The sequence below is a fragment of the Sphaerodactylus townsendi genome, linkage group LG06 (assembly GCF_021028975.2).
Source record: "Sphaerodactylus townsendi isolate TG3544 linkage group LG06, MPM_Stown_v2.3, whole genome shotgun sequence".
NCBI classification, from domain to species: Eukaryota; Metazoa; Chordata; class Lepidosauria; order Squamata; family Sphaerodactylidae; genus Sphaerodactylus; species Sphaerodactylus townsendi.
Window position 1 is genome coordinate 85,036,069 of NC_059430.1, and position 18,201 is coordinate 85,054,269.

The 18,201-nt window shown below is 40.3% G+C and overlaps 1 protein-coding gene across 1 annotated transcript in view; it reads left to right on the top strand.

Annotated features, from left to right (window-relative positions):
• LRRK2 (leucine rich repeat kinase 2) overlaps positions 1–18,201 on the top strand; it is a 99,953-nt gene that overhangs the window by 61,234 nt on the left and 20,518 nt on the right. The window contains exons 31-37 of the mRNA XM_048501593.1: positions 1,419–1,507; positions 4,043–4,230; positions 5,327–5,481; positions 7,713–7,859; positions 8,113–8,304; positions 9,881–10,027; positions 18,007–18,107. Of these exons, the coding sequence (XP_048357550.1) occupies positions 1,419–1,507; positions 4,043–4,230; positions 5,327–5,481; positions 7,713–7,859; positions 8,113–8,304; positions 9,881–10,027; positions 18,007–18,107 (1,019 nt within the window). The remainder of the gene's footprint in view (positions 1–1,418; positions 1,508–4,042; positions 4,231–5,326; positions 5,482–7,712; positions 7,860–8,112; positions 8,305–9,880; positions 10,028–18,006; positions 18,108–18,201) is intronic.

The window sequence follows — 18,201 nt, forward strand, 5'->3', positions numbered from 1 at the left end:
AAATGCAAATATACTAGAACCAACTGAGAGAGCTTAGAAGTTTAAGGCAGGCAGATCCAGGGCCAGTCAGAGTATCCATTGGCCCTTCAAGTGACTCATATGGGGCTATAAGCTTTGGGAGCATATGCTGAATGGACAACAGCACAAGTAAGAAGATGTAAAGTGCAATCTGAAGCATATTTCTGTTCTAAATCTGTTGAAGTAAACAGACTTAGAATGGTGTAATTCTGCCTAGTATTGTACTGTGTGTGGAAGAATTTACTGTTTCTTCCCAAACATTCCTTGTGAACAGCACAGTGAGCTCCAAGATCTTTTATACATCTTTCCCTCTTTAAAAACTCTTCCAAAATTTGGGCAGAGTGAACAGGTTAATTTAAATATTTTTGCTTGCCCAAGAAGATGATGGATTTCAGATCTTATAATATGAGCCTCTATGACATTAAAGGGTGTTTTTAATTCAAAGGTCCACTACTGTCCTGCTACACTGAGCTGACAATATAAATCCTGGAGTCATTGGGATAAGGGAGCAGTGGGGCCTTCCTTTTTATATAACATTTGTGGGTTTTGTTTACACATATTTGTAGCTAAGTTTAGAGCAAGATTCAAGTATGCTAAGATGCCAGCCAATACTCCTAACCACTTTCATCTCACCTGCATGTTATAAACTGCCCATGGAGAGTAGTGTTGAAAAAATTCAGTTGTGCTTTACTAAACCCCTTCTTGGGACCTCGTTAAAGTGCTAGTGGCCCTCATTAGAAAGCCATTAATTAAGAACCTACATTGATCACTTTGTTGTTGTTGTTATTGTTTAAAAGTTTTAAGTTTAAAAGTCATTTTTTAAAAAGTAATTTAAATTAATTTAAATTAAAAATCTGGATAAATCTATCATTTGCATCTTTCCCTTAAATGATAGGCTGCTACTGAGTAGGCATGTTTCAGAACATATTTCAGAATTGGAGAAATGGCATAGCATGAAAAAAATAGGACAAATATATACCCAGCTTGTACAATTAAATCTAAAATACAGTTCAGTACATACATTAGTTTATAGCATTTCCAGTCAACTCGTAACATCTTTTCATCAAGTCTTGTTCTTTATTGGACAAGAAGCTGCAAAACTGAGCTACCTGCTACATGATGACTAAGCAATACTGTTTTCTAATTGGATCATATATGTTGGGGAGTTTTTAATTGTCAAGTCACAGCTGACCTATGGCTACCTAGTAGGCGAGAGACATTCTAAGGCACCTCTCAAGGCGAGAGACATTCTAAGAGGTGCCTTGCCATAGCTTGTCTTCCTAGCGACCCTGGACTTTTTAGGTGGTTTCCCATCCAAGTACTAACCAGAGCTAACACCGTTTTGCTTCTGAGATCAGGTGAAGTTGGGCTAGTAGACTAATTGCATTTTTTTCATCCAGGAGTTCTTCTACACTTTCAAGACCCTGCACTTCAACTGAGAGATTTGTACTTTGTTGACCCAAAATGGCTATGTAAAATCATATCACAGGTCAGTTTCATTTTGTTGCTGCTGCAGTTTATTTTTAAAATCATTTTCTTATATATGTGGGCCCATTCAGATGTTAGATTTATGAAAACTGGGGAATAGACAAGTACACATATCAGGAGCACACAGTTACCATATCATGTGAATTTGACAGTGCAGGGATTCCTAGTGCACATTCGCATAACAGGGTGATCTTGCATATTAGGAACATTGCAGGGACCACAATCTACTGATACGCACAAATCACGATGTGCCAATTGCATGTATCAGGTACATTTCAGGATCCACACACTACCAATAAGCATGGTTTGCAGACTGACAGTTCTGACATCTGCACGGATCTTCAAGTGTGACTTTCCCACACCGTTTTTCATTTGGAGACCCTACAAAAAAAGCACGACAAGTCTTTGTGTGTATTCATACTGCCATAGCTGGCTGCATAACACTCAGGAATTTGTTGCCTGTTTATGTCTTTTCTACACAGTTCTGTTCTTGTGCACAGATTTGCATGAAGAGTTGGTGGTCTATGAGTATATAAAATGAATCTGTATAAGAACATAAGAATAACCCTACCAGAAGAGACCCGTTGCCCATCTAGTCCAGCATTCTGTCTTACACAGGTGGATTCTGCATGGTAGAAATATAACAGGTTGATGAAGGGAAATATCCCAGTTTGGGCAAGTACTTCGCACAGGTCCCTTCCCCAAAGTGGGATTGGCCCATTATATTTCGCTCAACCTGGGTTTTTCAAAAAACGCCGTGTTTTTTTAAAATAATCCAAGGTTGAACCCACCATGGAGGGAACAACACGGATGCCCAACCGCTTTATTTTTCCCATACAGCTTCCCGTTCTTCCACCTTACATCATGTCAGTTTCATTTCTGCTGAGCTGCTGACCAGTGTGATAGCATGCCATTTCAGAAATGTCCCCCAAGCAAATTTTCTCCCCTTGGCAGCAACTGTGAGCACCATTTCCCCCAAATGTGTACAGCCATGGATTCACAACAAACAAGCAATTGCCATAGTTTCCTTTTTTTCCCCATTTTTGGGTGCTCAGAGCATGTAGCTAGGCAGATGCACACCTTCTGAATGTGGATGCGATGTATTGCTTTGCTCCACTTTGGGACAGATTTTATTATTTTGTATATCACAATGTTAAGGGGGGGGGGGGTTTGCATTCTTCATGTTCACATGTGTCATGGTTTCAAAGCCCGAAACTTTTTTCTACACTGGAGAAATGGGAGGGGGAGGTCCTGCTTGGGCTCCCAGGGTTGCTGTAGATTCTCCACCAATCGGAAGTATTTCTTTAGCAAAGGGCAGGAGAGGGTGGAAGGGGGACTGTGGTGATGGAACAGCCAATCAGAATGCAGGAAAAAACAGGAAGTTTGCACCTGCACATTTGCATTGTTAAAAAAATAGTGGGTTCATGCAAAGGGGCAGAAGGAAAATGGATTGTTTCCTTCATGGAAATGGGTACCCATGCAAAGGACAAAAATGGACTAAAGTAGACCAGGATTAAAAAATAATGGCTGTAACCCGTTGTTATTATTATGCTGTGCGGAATCCACCACAGTACTCAAACAGTTCCTCTGGAGGTCCCACAATAGAGCATAGAGGCTGAACCTTGCTCTGCTTTTGCCTCCTGGCACTGTTCTGCAGAACCACATACACAGTATTCAAAGTGAGGCCGCACCACAGATCTATATGGAGGCATTGCAATATTGGCCATTTTGTTTATAGTCCCTTTCTTAATTTCTAACATAGATATTGCCCTTTTCACTGCTTTTTCACAGTAGATTGACACTTTCATTGAGCTATCTATATGTTGCCAGTTGACATGGTATTGCTGAACATATTTGAAGCTGAATATAATCATTTTAATCACATGAATGTAATCAGTGATGAAGATATGCAGTGAAATTCATGGTTTTCTAACTCCATCACTCCTGCCCTATCCATACTGTTGGTTTGGAATGGGGTAGGGTGGGATAAAAATATGAAAGAATAAATTAAATTAATATCAGACATATCAGTGGATCAAATACTTATTCATCAGACTTTTCTACATTCTCAGTTTCCTCACTTGTAAATTCTTGTTTCGGGGGGTGGGGGGGTCAGTTTTACATGTCTTTTGCTCCTTCAAGTGGTTGTTTCAATATAAAACAAGTTTATAGCCAGTGTAAAAACCTTCTGTTTAAGTCTGCCGGTAGATGTGGTAGATATAAACTCGTTTGATATCAAATTGACCACTAGAGGGAGCAAAATGTGCAGAACTGAAAACCACCCAAAGAAACAGGAACTTACAAGCAAGGAAACTGAGAATGCAGAAAAGCCCATCTGTCAGTTTTTGGCCATCCCATGTTTCTGTCATGTTATCTTTTTTATTATTTTCAAAAGGGCATCATCTATATTCAATGTGTTTTTAATCCTTCTCTTCATTTTTAAAAATACTTTAAAATGTTATATGTGTTTTCATGCTGAGAGAACTATAAGGCAAAAATGCTAAGAAAGTGATGGGGTTCATTTTCTTTCCCATAGATCTTGACAATTAAAGTTGAAGGCTTTCCTAAATACCCAAAGGGAATCATCAAGCGTTCCGATGTAGAAAATTTCCTGTTGAAGAAGAGTAAATTCCCCAAGATTTACATGTCACAATACTTTAGGCTTCTGGAGAAGTTTCAGATTGCACTCCCACTTGGAGAAGATCAGCTCCTGGTTCCAAGCAGGTAAAGTTGACTGGTCTCTTAATTATCCACAGTAAAATTGTTACCAAAAATTCATTTAAAAAAATTGTCACATGTTCCAGTGAGCCAAATGTGTCACTGTGTAGATGTCAACTTATGTTTTTTAAGTTTTATTCAAGGCTGATTGCCCTTTGTGCTTCCCAAGAGTTGGCTATAATGCCAGCAACTTTTTAAAGCTTTCCAATGGGATTCTGGTCCAGGCTAGTCAACAGACTGCTTGAAGTGTCTCCATATATGCTTTCAGGAAGAGGTAATCTCATTTTTTCAGTGTGCAGTGAGAACTTTCATAGTGAAACTTCAAAGAAGGTGACCCTATGACTCACCTTGTTTCATCCTTCTGATTCCTTATATTCAGTGGTAGGATCCAAAAATTTTAATAACAGGTTCCGATGGTGGTGGGATTCAAACAGTGGCACCGCTACACACACGCACCTCCAGTCCCTATTAGGCAGGGAGGTTGCTTTAGTAACCCCTTCTCGGCACTCAGAAAAAATTAGTAACCACTTCTAGAGAAGTGGTGAGAACTGGTTGGATCCCACCTCTGCTTATATTTATCTGTTAGTTCCTATTTAAATTATTTTTATGCCATGTGAACAGCAAAATGGCAATTAGCCAGCAACTTTTTAAAGCTTCTCTTGCTGGGTTTTTTTTTAGCTTCAGACATCTCTAAACAGTAAGAACTGTCCTGTTTTCATTTAAATATTGGAAAGTGTATGCTATCCTTGGTGTTTCAGGATAAAAATAATGGAGGATCACAGAATTACTCACATTTATCAGAACTGTATCTAACATAGTTAGAATGCATAATACTTGCATTTTAAAAAATTGATTTCATTGTTTCACATTAGGAATCACTGTGGGGTTGTAATTTTCATTAGCCTCAAGCCTGGTTCAATGTACTGCTTTTTAAATACACTGATGTTTTGTGAGTCTATTGGCAGACTTGTTTTTGACTGTTCAAATGCATATCCTACCAGCCACAAATGCTAAAAAAAATCTTTATACAATAGTTGTGTGATTTTGAATAACTTTGAAAAAAGTAAACTCAGATTGAAAACAAATTTCCTTTGTCTTCCAGCTTGTCAGATAACAGGCCTGTCATAGAACTACCTCACTGTGAAAATTCAGAAATTATCATTAGGCTGTATGAAATGCCATATTTTCCAATGGGATTCTGGTCCAGGCTAGTCAACAGACTGCTTGAAGTGTCTCCATATATGCTTTCAGGAAGAGGTAATTTCATTTTTTCAGTGTGCAGTGAGAACTTTCATCGTGAAACTTCAAAGAAGGTGACCCTATGACTCACCTTGTTTCATCCTTCTGATTCCTTATATTTTTGTGTTAGTTCCTATTTAAATTATTTTTATGCCATGTGAACAGCAAAATGGCAATTAGCCAATTTTATTTTGTGCCCTTAAGCTACTAATATAGGACTAAAATATCTCCCTTGCTACTTCTGGCTACTGGCACAGCTGTGTGCAAATAAATTACAGAATGTGCAGTGTCATCTGTGGCTTACTTAGGCGAAATGAGAAGGGTAATAAAGTCAGAGTAAGACGTGGTAGCAGTTTTGCTTTCAAGGGGGGTTTAATTGTTACTTTTCTCTTAGCAACCATAGTGGATGTTCATTTAGTTTGTCTTTTTTATCATTCTTTTACTTTTGTAGTTACGATACCAGGAAAAAATGAGTAATTGAAAAGTCATAATTGAATCCCTGTCCAACACAAACTAGTTAAGGGTTAATTAAGAATTCTGCAGTCATCTGGGGTGAATGCAGTGGTGGGATTCAGCAGGTTCGCACCACTTCGGCAGAATTGGTTGTTAAAATATTGCTTGGAAACAACCAGTTGTTAAATGATTTGAATCCCACCACCAGAACCGGTTGTTACGTTATTTGAATCCCACCACTGGGTGAATGGAGCTTAATTAAACTAAAGAGCAAAAGCAGCTGTGGACATGGAGGAAAAAGAGCCAGAGGAGAAGCAGAACCACTGTTACTTCCTGGTATTTATTGGGTGGGATCTTGGCTATGGGGACAGGAATTGCTAGTTTTTTTTAGTATTGCTGTGTGGTTCCTTGTACACATTATTATATTTTGCTTGCAGCTGACTGCAGAAAAGGAATAATTGAACAGCAGAAATAACTCTTGCCCAGGCTACCTTTATCTTATCATATCTGGGAAGCTGGGTCAGCCCTGATGAGTGCTTGGATAGGAGACAACCATAGAACTCCACAGTGGAGTTCTATGGTGGCAGACAATGGCAGACAATGGCAAAACCATCTCTGTCTATCTCTTGCCTTGAAAACACTATGGGGTCACCATACGTTAGCTGTAACTTGACACCACTTTCTACCACAGAAGTGTCTTGTAGCATGGAGGCAACCATTGCTCATCTATTGCTGGGGTGGGATAAAGGTTTAAATTATTAATTTTAAGAACTTTAAGGTAGTAATGCATTAGCTGATTTCATTTTATGTTTACTCACTGACTTCATATTTCTGGCTTCTACTGTTCCTCTCCTTTTCAGCACAAATAACAATTTGGAAGTTGCTTGTAATTTATGTGATAACATATTGATATTTCACCATCTGAATTGTGTTACTCATCTCAATGATTCAAGTTGTCAAACCTTTTATTTTTTATTTACTGGCTCACTTGAATTATTTTTCTCTTTCTTCCACTGCAATATGGAACACAGATGCTCAAAGATACACAAAATCTAATACTGAATACACTGATTCTGGATTCTTTGAGGTCTTTGTTTTAGTTTCTTTTATTAATTGAAACTTGACTGTGTATTTTCTCTTTTCTTCTCTCATCTTCTTAGAATTAAGTGTATTTCTTACAATCACAGTGTATTTCTCAAAACTCTCATTAAGTAAAGGTGGAGGGAAAAGAGAGAAGAAAGTTTGGATTTATACCCCCTTTCTTTGCTATAAGAGACTCAAAGGGCTTATAAACTCCTTTCCCTTCCTCTCCCCACAACAGACACCTTGTGAGGTAGGTGGGACTGAGAGAGTTCCAAAAAACTGTGACCAGCCCAAGCTCACCCAGCAGGAATGTAGGAGTGCAGAAGCAAATCTGGTTCAGCAGATAAGACTCTGGCAATCATATGGAGGAGTGGGGAATCAAACCCGGTTCCCTAGATTAGACACCACCTGCTCTTAACCACTAAACCACGCTAATTAAATATTTGAAGCAATTAACTTGTGATTGGTATTATGTGTAGTGCTCACTTTTGGTGTCCCACTATTGTTTGTTTTCAGTAAATGATGCATTAGAAATTATGCTGAAATTATTGTAGGCAGGAACCTGTGATGTCTACTCTGTATGTTCTGTACATTTTAAAATGACTATAAAATAGCAGCTATGCTTATCTGAGCAAGAAGAACATTTTATTTTTCTTTTAACACAACAAAATAACATTGGAAACCAATGGATTTTTCTTTCTCTGCCTCTCTAGAACGAGCTCTTCGTCCTAACAGGATGTATTGGAGACAAGGGATATATCTGAACTGGTCACCTGAAGCATACTCCCTAGTGGAATCAGCAGTTTTTGAAAATAATCCAAATAGTTTCCTAAAAATTACTGTGCCTTCTTGCAGGAAAGGTTAGATTCTGTTTTGGGGTCTGTTCTGGATTTACATTTATACACATTTCTAGATCTTAGTTTTTATTTGTGCTTAGATTATCTGTTTGTAATTTATTGTTCTATTGCCAAATCTAACTGTTGTCAATATAATCGAAGTGTAAGCCACCTTATTAGGTTTTATAAAAGGTGGGAGATAATAGTGTTTTAATAAACATATACATAAAATAGACAAAACTTCTATGTTCTGATAGCTTTTTCTTGTCCTTTTAAGGTTGCATTCTCCTGGGGCAAGTTGTAGATCACATTGATTCTCTTATGGAAGAGTGGTTTTCAGGGATGTTAGATGTGGATGTATGTGGTGAAGGAGAAACACTCTTGAAGAAGTGGGCATTGTATAGTTTTGAGGATGGTGAAGAGCATCAGAAAATACTGCTTGATGACCTACTTAAAAAAGCAGAAGAAGGTATCTGAAGCTGTAATATATTTTTACAAATATGTGTTTATCTGTGACTGTCAATATCAAAATTTACATAGATATGTGAAATCTTTATAAACCACATACTAAGTATTGTCGAAGGCTTTCACGGTTGGATTCAACTGGTTCTGGTGGGTTTTCCAGGCTGTGTGGCCGTAGTTTGGTGAATCTTGTTCCTAAACATTAGGAACATTGCAGGCGAAACGTTAGGAACAAGATCCACCAGACCACAGCCACACAGCCCGGAAAACCCACCAGAACCACATATTAAGTGTTGATGGTTTTATTATGCTATCCATGCAGAGGATTAATGTAAAATCTTCACAGTCTTTCAGTTTCAAGTGGGGAAGCCATGTTTGTTGCTTTACACAGGAGGACACCTTGAGACACATGAGACTTTTAAATATCCACCTCCTGCCCACATAGAGCCTTATAGTTCAAAACCTGTACCTTGCAAACAGGCAGTGAATGAACTTACAACACTGAAGTGATATGCAACCTGTGCCAATTCTAAGCAAACTGAGCATACAAGGTGATCATAAAAACTATTCACATTAATTGTAGCTGATGATAACTAAATTATTTTAAATGACAGTACCTAATCCTCAGCTGTGCTTTCCCCATTCTCAAAAAAAATCCCTTTTATATAAAATATAAAGTCTGTCCGGTCTAGTTCAGAGTGTCTCAAGTACCGGTAGACATGCTGCCTGTCATCTTACACATGTCTGCATGCTGAGCCCTTTTGTGGCACTGCCATTAGGTCAGAACCTAGGACTAGTTGGTGGTGACATGGCCCAGGAGGCAATGACTAGTGTAGGTTATGCCAGTTGCAAGCCAAGTCCCGGAAGTGCTGGATTTGTGCCTAACCTACACCATATATTACACATGTGGCTAACAGCACAAGTCCAAGCTGGTAATTTTTCTGCCACAGTTTTGCAAGCCAGGAGCAAGCCTCAGCAGATTATCATCCTTATTGTTCTCACTCAGTTTAGTGTGTTGGGCACAGATCACACCAACCTCACTCAGGGCATGAACAGCTCAGCAGAGAAGCTTTAAACAGTTTTTGTTACTGCTGGTACAAATAGTGCACCTACTACAGTTCTAGATATCTTTATGACAATGTTGTGTAGCAGCTTCTTCCATCCCTTGGCAGAGAAGCTTCCACCTCCCATAAGATCATTGTAAAACCATTTATAAAACCATTGTGGTTTTATAAGCCAAGATTCTGGGCCTAGCAAAAAGTAAGGATTTCTTAATTTGAGAAGCAAGTTTTTGGCTCCTGCAAACTATGCAAACATTCTGTTCACATGATCTTTGACTTTTATTTCTCTGCTTGGAAACTATATTGCCTATAGTCTTTCCCACAGAAACAAGCTAAACTATTTTAGGGAAACACAGAATTAATCTTAGATACACGTATGCTAAGGTTATTTTATGCACATCTTCATTAGATAATTTACTGAAATGTTCATTTTTCTGTGATGTATGGAATGAGTGGTGTATGTTGTTTTACATCTCTATTTAATTTGTTACACCTTTAATCTATTCGTGTCTTTCAATGTAGGTGATCTCTTGGTAAATCCATATCAGCCAAAGTCTACCATTCCAATAGCCCAGATTGCTCCTGATCTAGTCCTGGCTGATTTGCCTAGGAATATCATGTTGAACACTGAGGAATTACGATTTAACCAAACACCAGAATTTCTTCTGGGTAGGTAATATTTCTGTAACTAGTAGATTCACCTACCACAGACTGACATTCATTTGAATTTGGCATGGGAATCCAATGCATTGTGAAAAACCTATTACCAATTTTCATGGAAACATCTTAAATAATTAATATTAAAGATGTAATGTTTTAGATACAATACATTAATATTTAAAATATTACATTTGTTTCAGGCAATTAGTTCCAACTTTTGCTTTCCAGTTCAAATCTTTCTTTTCAGATTCTTCAACCTCTTAAAATTTTATTTGCAATGTCTAATGAAAATATTTAATGGTTTTATTCAGCTGAATTATAATTATTTGATTTAGGGAGCAATTTAGTACCATTGCATAAGTTCTAATAATTTCAGTAATTTGCTTCATAAGACTGTTTGATTTTTAAAACATAAGTTCAAACATGGTCTAGCATTATGTAAATGCGACCATTTTTTCTACAGTCTTTTTTTGTTCTTCATTTGTGTGATGTAACTCCATTAATAACTTCAACTTAACACAAACCATAGTCGGCCACTATATCTAAATCAGAACACAGTGTGGGGTGGGGAGGGGAACAGGCAGGTGAGAGTGAGCCAGAGCCAGCTTCAGCTTCCCCTCTTCATCTGCTCTCTCCTTCAAAATTATGGTTCTCATTTTGGACTTTGGCTTACACTCTTCCAGATAAAACAAGAGGTAGATTTGAAAGAACTCATAGGGTGACACTGATTCCCCTGGGACCCCCTTTGTGGGGATCCCTTTTTTATCATTGTACCTATGCATTTCCTAGCATGGACTTAGCAATGAAAAATGAAGCCTGTATCAAAATGAAAGCAAATCATGCTGAGGGTATGAAGAAATGAGGGCATGACTGATGGTCATGCAAAAGCCCATCTCCAGTGGCAGTTAAAGGGTGGGCCATTTTCCGCAAGGACCTTGGAATCTCCTTTCTAAAAATTTGATCCAATTCAATGACCCCAATATCCAAATCAATAAGCCAAATGTGCCACAACGTATTGCTATTCTTTGGAAAGCTTAAGATCCTTTGTATTAACCCAGTGGTTCTCAAGCTTCCTAATGCTGCGACCCTTTAATACAGTTCCTCATGTTGTGGTGACCCCCAACCCTAACATTTATCAATTTTACAGATGGAGAACACTGATGCAGAGAGTCTTAGGTGACCCCTGTGAAAGGGTCGTTCGACCCCCAAAGGGGTCGCGACCCACAGGTTGAGAACCGCTGTATTAACCAATATTTGCCTCCCCAGCAACTCAGAGCTTAGATATCTTTGGAAGGATGTGGAGTCCTTTATTTTTCAGCTGACCCCCAAATACCCAGCTGCTTTGTTCATGGTAGGAGGTGATCTCAATGCTAGGATGGGTCCTAACATTGCTACATTGGCTGATACATTGGGCTGTGATTGTTGAGGGTGAACAACCTTTTCCAGACCACTTCTTTTGAGATCCAGTAGCAAACTTTGCTGTCTTGTGTCTAGCTCAGGTAGTCAATATATTAGATTTAGTCATACTAAATTATGCTGCTCCAGGGGTTCATCCCAAACAGTTTTCCCTTTGGACTGGAACTAAATCTTTAACCATAGACTATCTTAAAGTATCATGCAATCTGGCCTTGAGGATTAAGAAATTTACCATTGAACCAAGGCTAGAGAGTGACCATCTCCTCCTTATACTTTTCTGTAACTTTAGAGCCAAATCTTTGAGACATCTTACACAAATTCACCTAGGTTCAATAATAGAACCTGGGAGGCTCAAAATTAAATATAGTTGCCAACATAATAATGCAATTAATAATGTAATTATTGAATGGGCAAATTCCATGCAATTACTAATGCAATTACTAATGCAATTACTGAATGGGCAAATTCCATGCAATTACTAATGCAATTACTGAATGGGCAAATTCCATGCAGTTCAGAGAGATCAACATTAGATTTGTGAGGGATGGTGACAGCAATACCTTTATGCTTAGCACCTACAGAATTTAAAGTCAATGTTATCAGTCCACTTTAATCCAAAAATTCCTTCCCACCATAGAACTTGCTGAAAAGCCCTGCAGATTCTGGGGAATTTCTGAGTGTGTTAGCACTGGCAGCACATTTTTGAAGATAGAGGCACCAGACTTTCAAGGTGGTTCCAAGAGGCCTCCTGGTAATAGCATCCAAGCTTGGTGAGCTTTGCTTCTGGAGGTGTGGGGGAGGGGCGTGAGTTGAGAGAGTTCTGGGAGAACTCAGGCAGCAAGCTTCACATGCAGGAGCAGGAAAACAAAATAAGCCTTTTGGGGGCCCATAAAATGGAACCCCCAGAAGCAAAGTTGACCAAGCCTGGATGCTATTACCAGGAGGGCCTCCGGGAGCCATCTTGAAAGTCTGGTGCCTCTATCTTCAAAAATGTGCAGTCTGCTTACACACTCAGAAATTCCTCATTGGCTACAATGGAGCTAAGGCACTGCAGAACAAAGAATCTTGGGCAAATTTCTTGGGGTGCCTGTCAGGGGTGCATTTTTAAAGCTAGTGACACCAATATTTCAGGGTATCACATGGAGACTGTTCTGATGATACCACCCATGTTTGGTGAAGTTTGGTTCAGGGGAGCCAAAGTTATGGATCCTCAAAGGGGTAGCCCCATCTCCTGTTAGCTCCCATTGGAAAGAATAGGGGATGGGGCACCAAACTTCACCAAAATTGGGTAGTATCGTCAGAACAGTCTCCAGGTGATACCCTGAAATTTTGGTGTCACTAGCTTTAAAAATGTGCCCCCCTACAGGCACAAATGTGAAAAACACCCCAAAAATAATAAAAAATCAAACCGACCTGAATTTTTCAGATTTACCCGAAAATTTGGGCATATCCAAATATGTTATGTGACTTATTTGGGCATACACAAAATTTTATGCCCAAATAAATCCAAATCTGAATTTTACCGAATTTCTAGATCATTTACCAACCCTAAATAGGATATCCGGACATATGACCAACACAATCAGTGCTGAGTCCTTGAAACAGCACTTTTCTATAATGATCATATCAATATCTCACCTTCCTTATCACTTGAACTCACACCACAATTCCCCCCAGTATCTATAAGTGAAGTCAAACATTTAATACAGCAATTGAAGAGTAGGAAAGCCCCTGGTAGTGATTTCATTCTCCTGAACTTAATAAAATCAAATGCAGACTGATGGGCTCCAAAGCATCTTTGTTTACCCATATCAATCAAACAGTTCAAGTTCCACAGGACTGGGGGTCTTGCCATTATAGTGCCCATCTTCAAGAAAGATTGTAGAATGCATTTGGATAACTTCAGACCCATAAGTCTTCTAAATATAATCAGTAAGTTATATTCAAAGCATCTCTGTGATTATGTGACTAGTTAGATTATGTGACTAGTTAGATTATATGACTAGTTAGATTATGTGACTAATTAGATCAGGAAGGCTGAATAAAGAATGAACAAACCAGCTGCAGAAAGGAAACATCAGCCATGAACTACTGCCTTGTTTTGCACCACCTAGTTGAGAAATATGAGCATTCCGCAAAAGGCGTTTGTTCATGGCGTTTGTTGATTTAAAAGCTGCCTTAGATACTATAACTAGGAGGGAAATCTGTGGACAAAATTGGTTAATACTTCAGTCAACAAACACCGATTGCTTTTGATTATCAAACTGCATGAAAATACTAGACTTTGAGTAAGATTTAGTTATGAGGGTCATTTGTCAAATTTAGCTCCTACCCAGAAAGGTATGAGATGGATTCCTTAATAAAATGCCTTCAGAAATCAGATGCCCCCCCCCCCCAAAAAAAACCTGGTGTTTTTACCACAGACTACAGATGGACTGAAGCAAGCCCTGGTTATACCGGGATTACATTGTCAGGAGGAGCATTTAAGTATCAATTATGATAAAACCAAAATAATGCTTTAACAATAGATTTAAGAACTCCTCATGGCAAATTGATGAACAGAAATTGACCACATGAAAAGTATTTGGGTGTAATTTTCCAACATAATGTCAGATAGTTGGCTCATTTTCAATCTGCTGTCGATTTGGCTCAAAGGAACTCTGCAACCGTACTTAAATTCTGTTGGACTAAAGGGCAAAACTTCGTTCCAGCTGCAATCAGATTGTTTACAACCAAATCACTGACACAGTGCACTTATGGTGCCCGACTCAGCCATTATGAAAACTTTGCCATGCTGGAGCAAGTACAGTCAAACCTTATTTAACATCCCTAAATGCATGGCTAATGCAGTTCTTCATCAAAAAGCAGGCTGTAAAGGTAGAGACTAGGCTTGATAGTTATTATTAACTATTGGCTGAGACTCCCGTCTGCAACTGATATGATTAATACCTAGTCTTCTTTCAATTACTTCCCAGTCGACCTGGAGTGTGAGGATTATATTTTTTAAAATTACATATGGTTGGTTTAGATCCAGAACATTTACCGGAGCTCGAATTAGGGAAGGCAAAGGCAATGGCACGTCAACATCTCCTTGATATTGAAATACAGAATGAGACAGCTTTACTTCCAAATCCATTTAGGGCTCTAAAATCATGGTCAGGAATCTCTGCGGCCCATAATTTTCAAATATCACCCTTGCAAAATCTTGATGAGCCTTCTCCAGGGCATGCCTTAATGCATTTCTATCAGTCTCACTCAATGGAAGGTTTCAGCATTGGCCTATGGAGGCTCATTTATGTCCCAGCAACGCAAATGAGATTGAGTCAATGTCCCGTGTTTTACTGCATTGTCAAATGTACAAAGAGGTCGGAAAATGTCTAATATTGCCTCTCCTTAGTCAACACTTTGGTCACCCCCACTATTCCAACTGCCCTACTGATTTGTTAGTTATTTTTTGCTTGAAAACAAAGTTTGTAATATCTCACACATAGTGCCAAAGTTCTCCATATTGATACCAGAATACAGGGGCCCTGGTAGTAATAGTTGGCAGAGGCATATCTAGGAAAAATGGAGTCTGGGGCAAAATCTGAGTTTTCCGCTCCGCCCCTGTATGAGCCTGTGATGTCGTTCTGACCCCTCAGTAGCTTTGCATACCAGATGACAAACGGCTTGCTGACTTCTCCAGCAAGCTTTCTCCCAGGCTTCCAAAAAAAATAATCTCCTCTGTAGGAGTTTCCTCCTCCAGACAAAATAAAGCAAGACAAGAAAGCTCCCGGCTACAAAATGATGAGAGAGTCCAATAGCCTTTTTATTCAGGAACCAAGGAAGTCTCCTCAGGTAATCAAGAGGGACTGGATAATAGTTTCAAGAAGCCAAACCTCCGAGTATGTTTTCAGCAAAAGATTTTCAAGCCTCGTTGTCCTTCTCACTTATCTGATCTCCTTAGCCCACAGCTGGCGCTTGTTATTAGCCATTGCCATTAATCACCCTCAGGTGTTTTCATTCTAGGAAATAACCTCCTCTCCTCCAGGCCCCAACTGGTAGTGCTCGAGGCTACTATATAACTCCTACATACAGCCTCCCTGGGCTCCATTTTCCCTAGATTTTGCCCTGAATGGGAACCAGATGCGGATGTGCCACTGCCCACTTGGCAGTCGTGCCAGAAGGCAGGGAGGGGGTTTCACCCCTCCTACCACATCCCACTGCCTGAGGGGTTCCAATTCAGGCTGGAGGGGCAAGAGGGGTGAGGAGGCGCTGTGCCCCAGCCTGTCCCAGTGAAGGTCAGCAGCAGCAGCAGCAGAGGCACGCCCAAGATGAGGCTCATGGTGGTCCCCTGCACAAGTCAAACTATGCTCTGGGCAAACCGGTAGGTTTTATGGGCCCGGCGGAGTGGCAGCAGCATCTTCTCCTCCTGCAAACAAGTGGCCACCGCCGGACAGCCCCAGTGAGGAAGAGGATAGGGAAGGTAAGTAACGCTCCCCCAGGCATCATTGGACAGAGCCACTTGCCCAATGGCTCCCGAGCAAGCAGTGGCAGAGGAAGCTCTGCACGTGGTCACTGCCAAGAGGGGAGAGACTTGGCTTGGCCCGGCAGGCTGGTGCCCAGGTTCTCCGCCCCCAGTAAGGCTGCTCAGATGGCTGAGTCCCAGATGGGGAGTGGGGTCGTCCTCGTGGGCCTCCAGCCTGACTGGGGTACCCCGTAGGAAGAGGCCGCAGGCCTCCTCCCCTCCCTAGTCTCTCTGTCAGGCCCGACAATGGCCCCCACGCCTGACAGGGAGGGCAGGAATCCTGCAGCTGCAGCAAACAACTCACTCCTACCCTCCCCAGCCTCCCTGTCAGGCGTGGGGCCCGTCCTTGGGCCTGACTGGGAGGCTGCAACCACAGCAGTCAGCCACAGGCCTCCTGCCCTCCCTGGCCTGTGTTTTATATGCTGGAATGACCAAATAAAGAGAGACTGACCCCCTCAACCCCAATTCTTGGTTGGAAATCAATTCAGTTACCCCAGATTCATGGTTAACCTGTCTGCTTTTTTGGACCTGTTTTGCTATCCTTTCCCCAACATGGTCAATTTTGCTCTCCTGGAGCTTCCTCAGGGCCAAGGAATGCTGTTTCCCTACCCCTTCTCCTTGAGGAACAAGCTCATACATTTTTGTTCTCTCCCTTTGAGTCTTCTCCTATAGGCAGGTAGCTTGTTAGTGAAAGGCTTCAACTGTTTTGCTAATGTCTTTTTCCATTGTGTAAACCTGCCATTATACTCTACAAATTGCTTAAACTTTTTAAACTTATGTTCTCTTCTGTTAAATAAAAGATCTTTTTGTTTTGAAAAGCTTACTCTCCCATGTTCTTTTGAGTGTTGGTCTGAATCTTGACCTCAGTATACATTGGGTTAAAGATCTCAATTTTTTAATACCCACTAGTTCACATGTCTATGCTATGCCAGCATTTGGCCAAAAGTATGCTGGTACTCCAGAAATCTTAATCTGAATTGCAGCTTCTGGTAATAATGGAGAGTGCTAATGAGGAGAAGCACATAGAGTGCTAATGGGGGGAAGTAGTGATTTGTGTTCAGAATGGCTTTTAAGTTGGGAATATATAATGTATGCAAGACTGCTGGTTTGCAAAAAATTGTATTACAGATCACTGTGAATCTGTCATCCACATTTATGATAGTTTCAGGTAGTTAGCCATGTTATTCTGCAGTAGATGATAAAGATTCAAGTCCAGTATCAGCTTAAATACAAGCAAGATTTCTAGTTTATAAGCTTTTGAGTATTTCAAATGGTTACAGGCTGGAAATCTTTGTCTTTAAGGTGCTATTCAAATCTTGCTCTTTCATTGTTAGAAGAATGCTGTGAGCATGAATACTCTTTATACATTTTTATATTCTGCTTTGGTCCTGGGTACTTCAGAGAGTGCATCTGCCCATATATTCCTGCCTGGGCACTGAGATCAGAGAGGGAGGCCCACCTAGCTGCTCCTTTTGGAGGAGAAGGGGTGGGGGCAGCCTGGCAGGCCTACTCAACAGTGGCTCCTGCATTGAGGAATGCCCTACCACCAGAGGTCCACTAAGTGCCTACTCTCTTGGAATTTTGGCACCTGCAAAGACCAGCCTCTCCACCTGGGCATTTGGCTGATCCCCCCCCCCCCCACTGGGATGGAGGGTGCTTGAGGTGTCCAGTACACTCCTCCCACTTTGGGGGGTGGTTGGGGTGAAAGTTTTAGAGTTTAGAATGTTTTATGATTTTATGATTTGTTTTTTGTATTGTATAGAATTTTATTATGGCTTTTATTGTAACTTACCCTGAGACGGTTGTAAAGGGTGGGGAATCATTCTAAATAATATTAATGTTAATAATCTTATTCTGATCTGAATATGAATTGTATTCATTTAATGATCTATACTTCAGCTCTCACTGGTTCATGGGTGCTTTGTCAGCTACTTGGGAAAGCACCGAGAATCGCCCTCAGCTTTGAAGTAATATTCCACATGTTTGAAAAGCAAGCCCTCTGAACCTGGTAAAGGATTGTGCTCTGTGTATTTCTGATGCTTCTTTCTGTTTTGTTGGGTGAAAGGTGATGGTGGATTTGGATCTGTATACCGTGCTTCTTATGGTGGTGAAGAAGTAGCTGTGAAGATTTTTAATAAGCACACATCGCTTAGACTGCTAAGACAAGTAAGAGATACTCCTGCTTTTTAGAGAGATGCCTAAAGAGATAAACCTCTGGCAACATGAATGGAAAATCCAATTACAATTGCAATTGTGATGA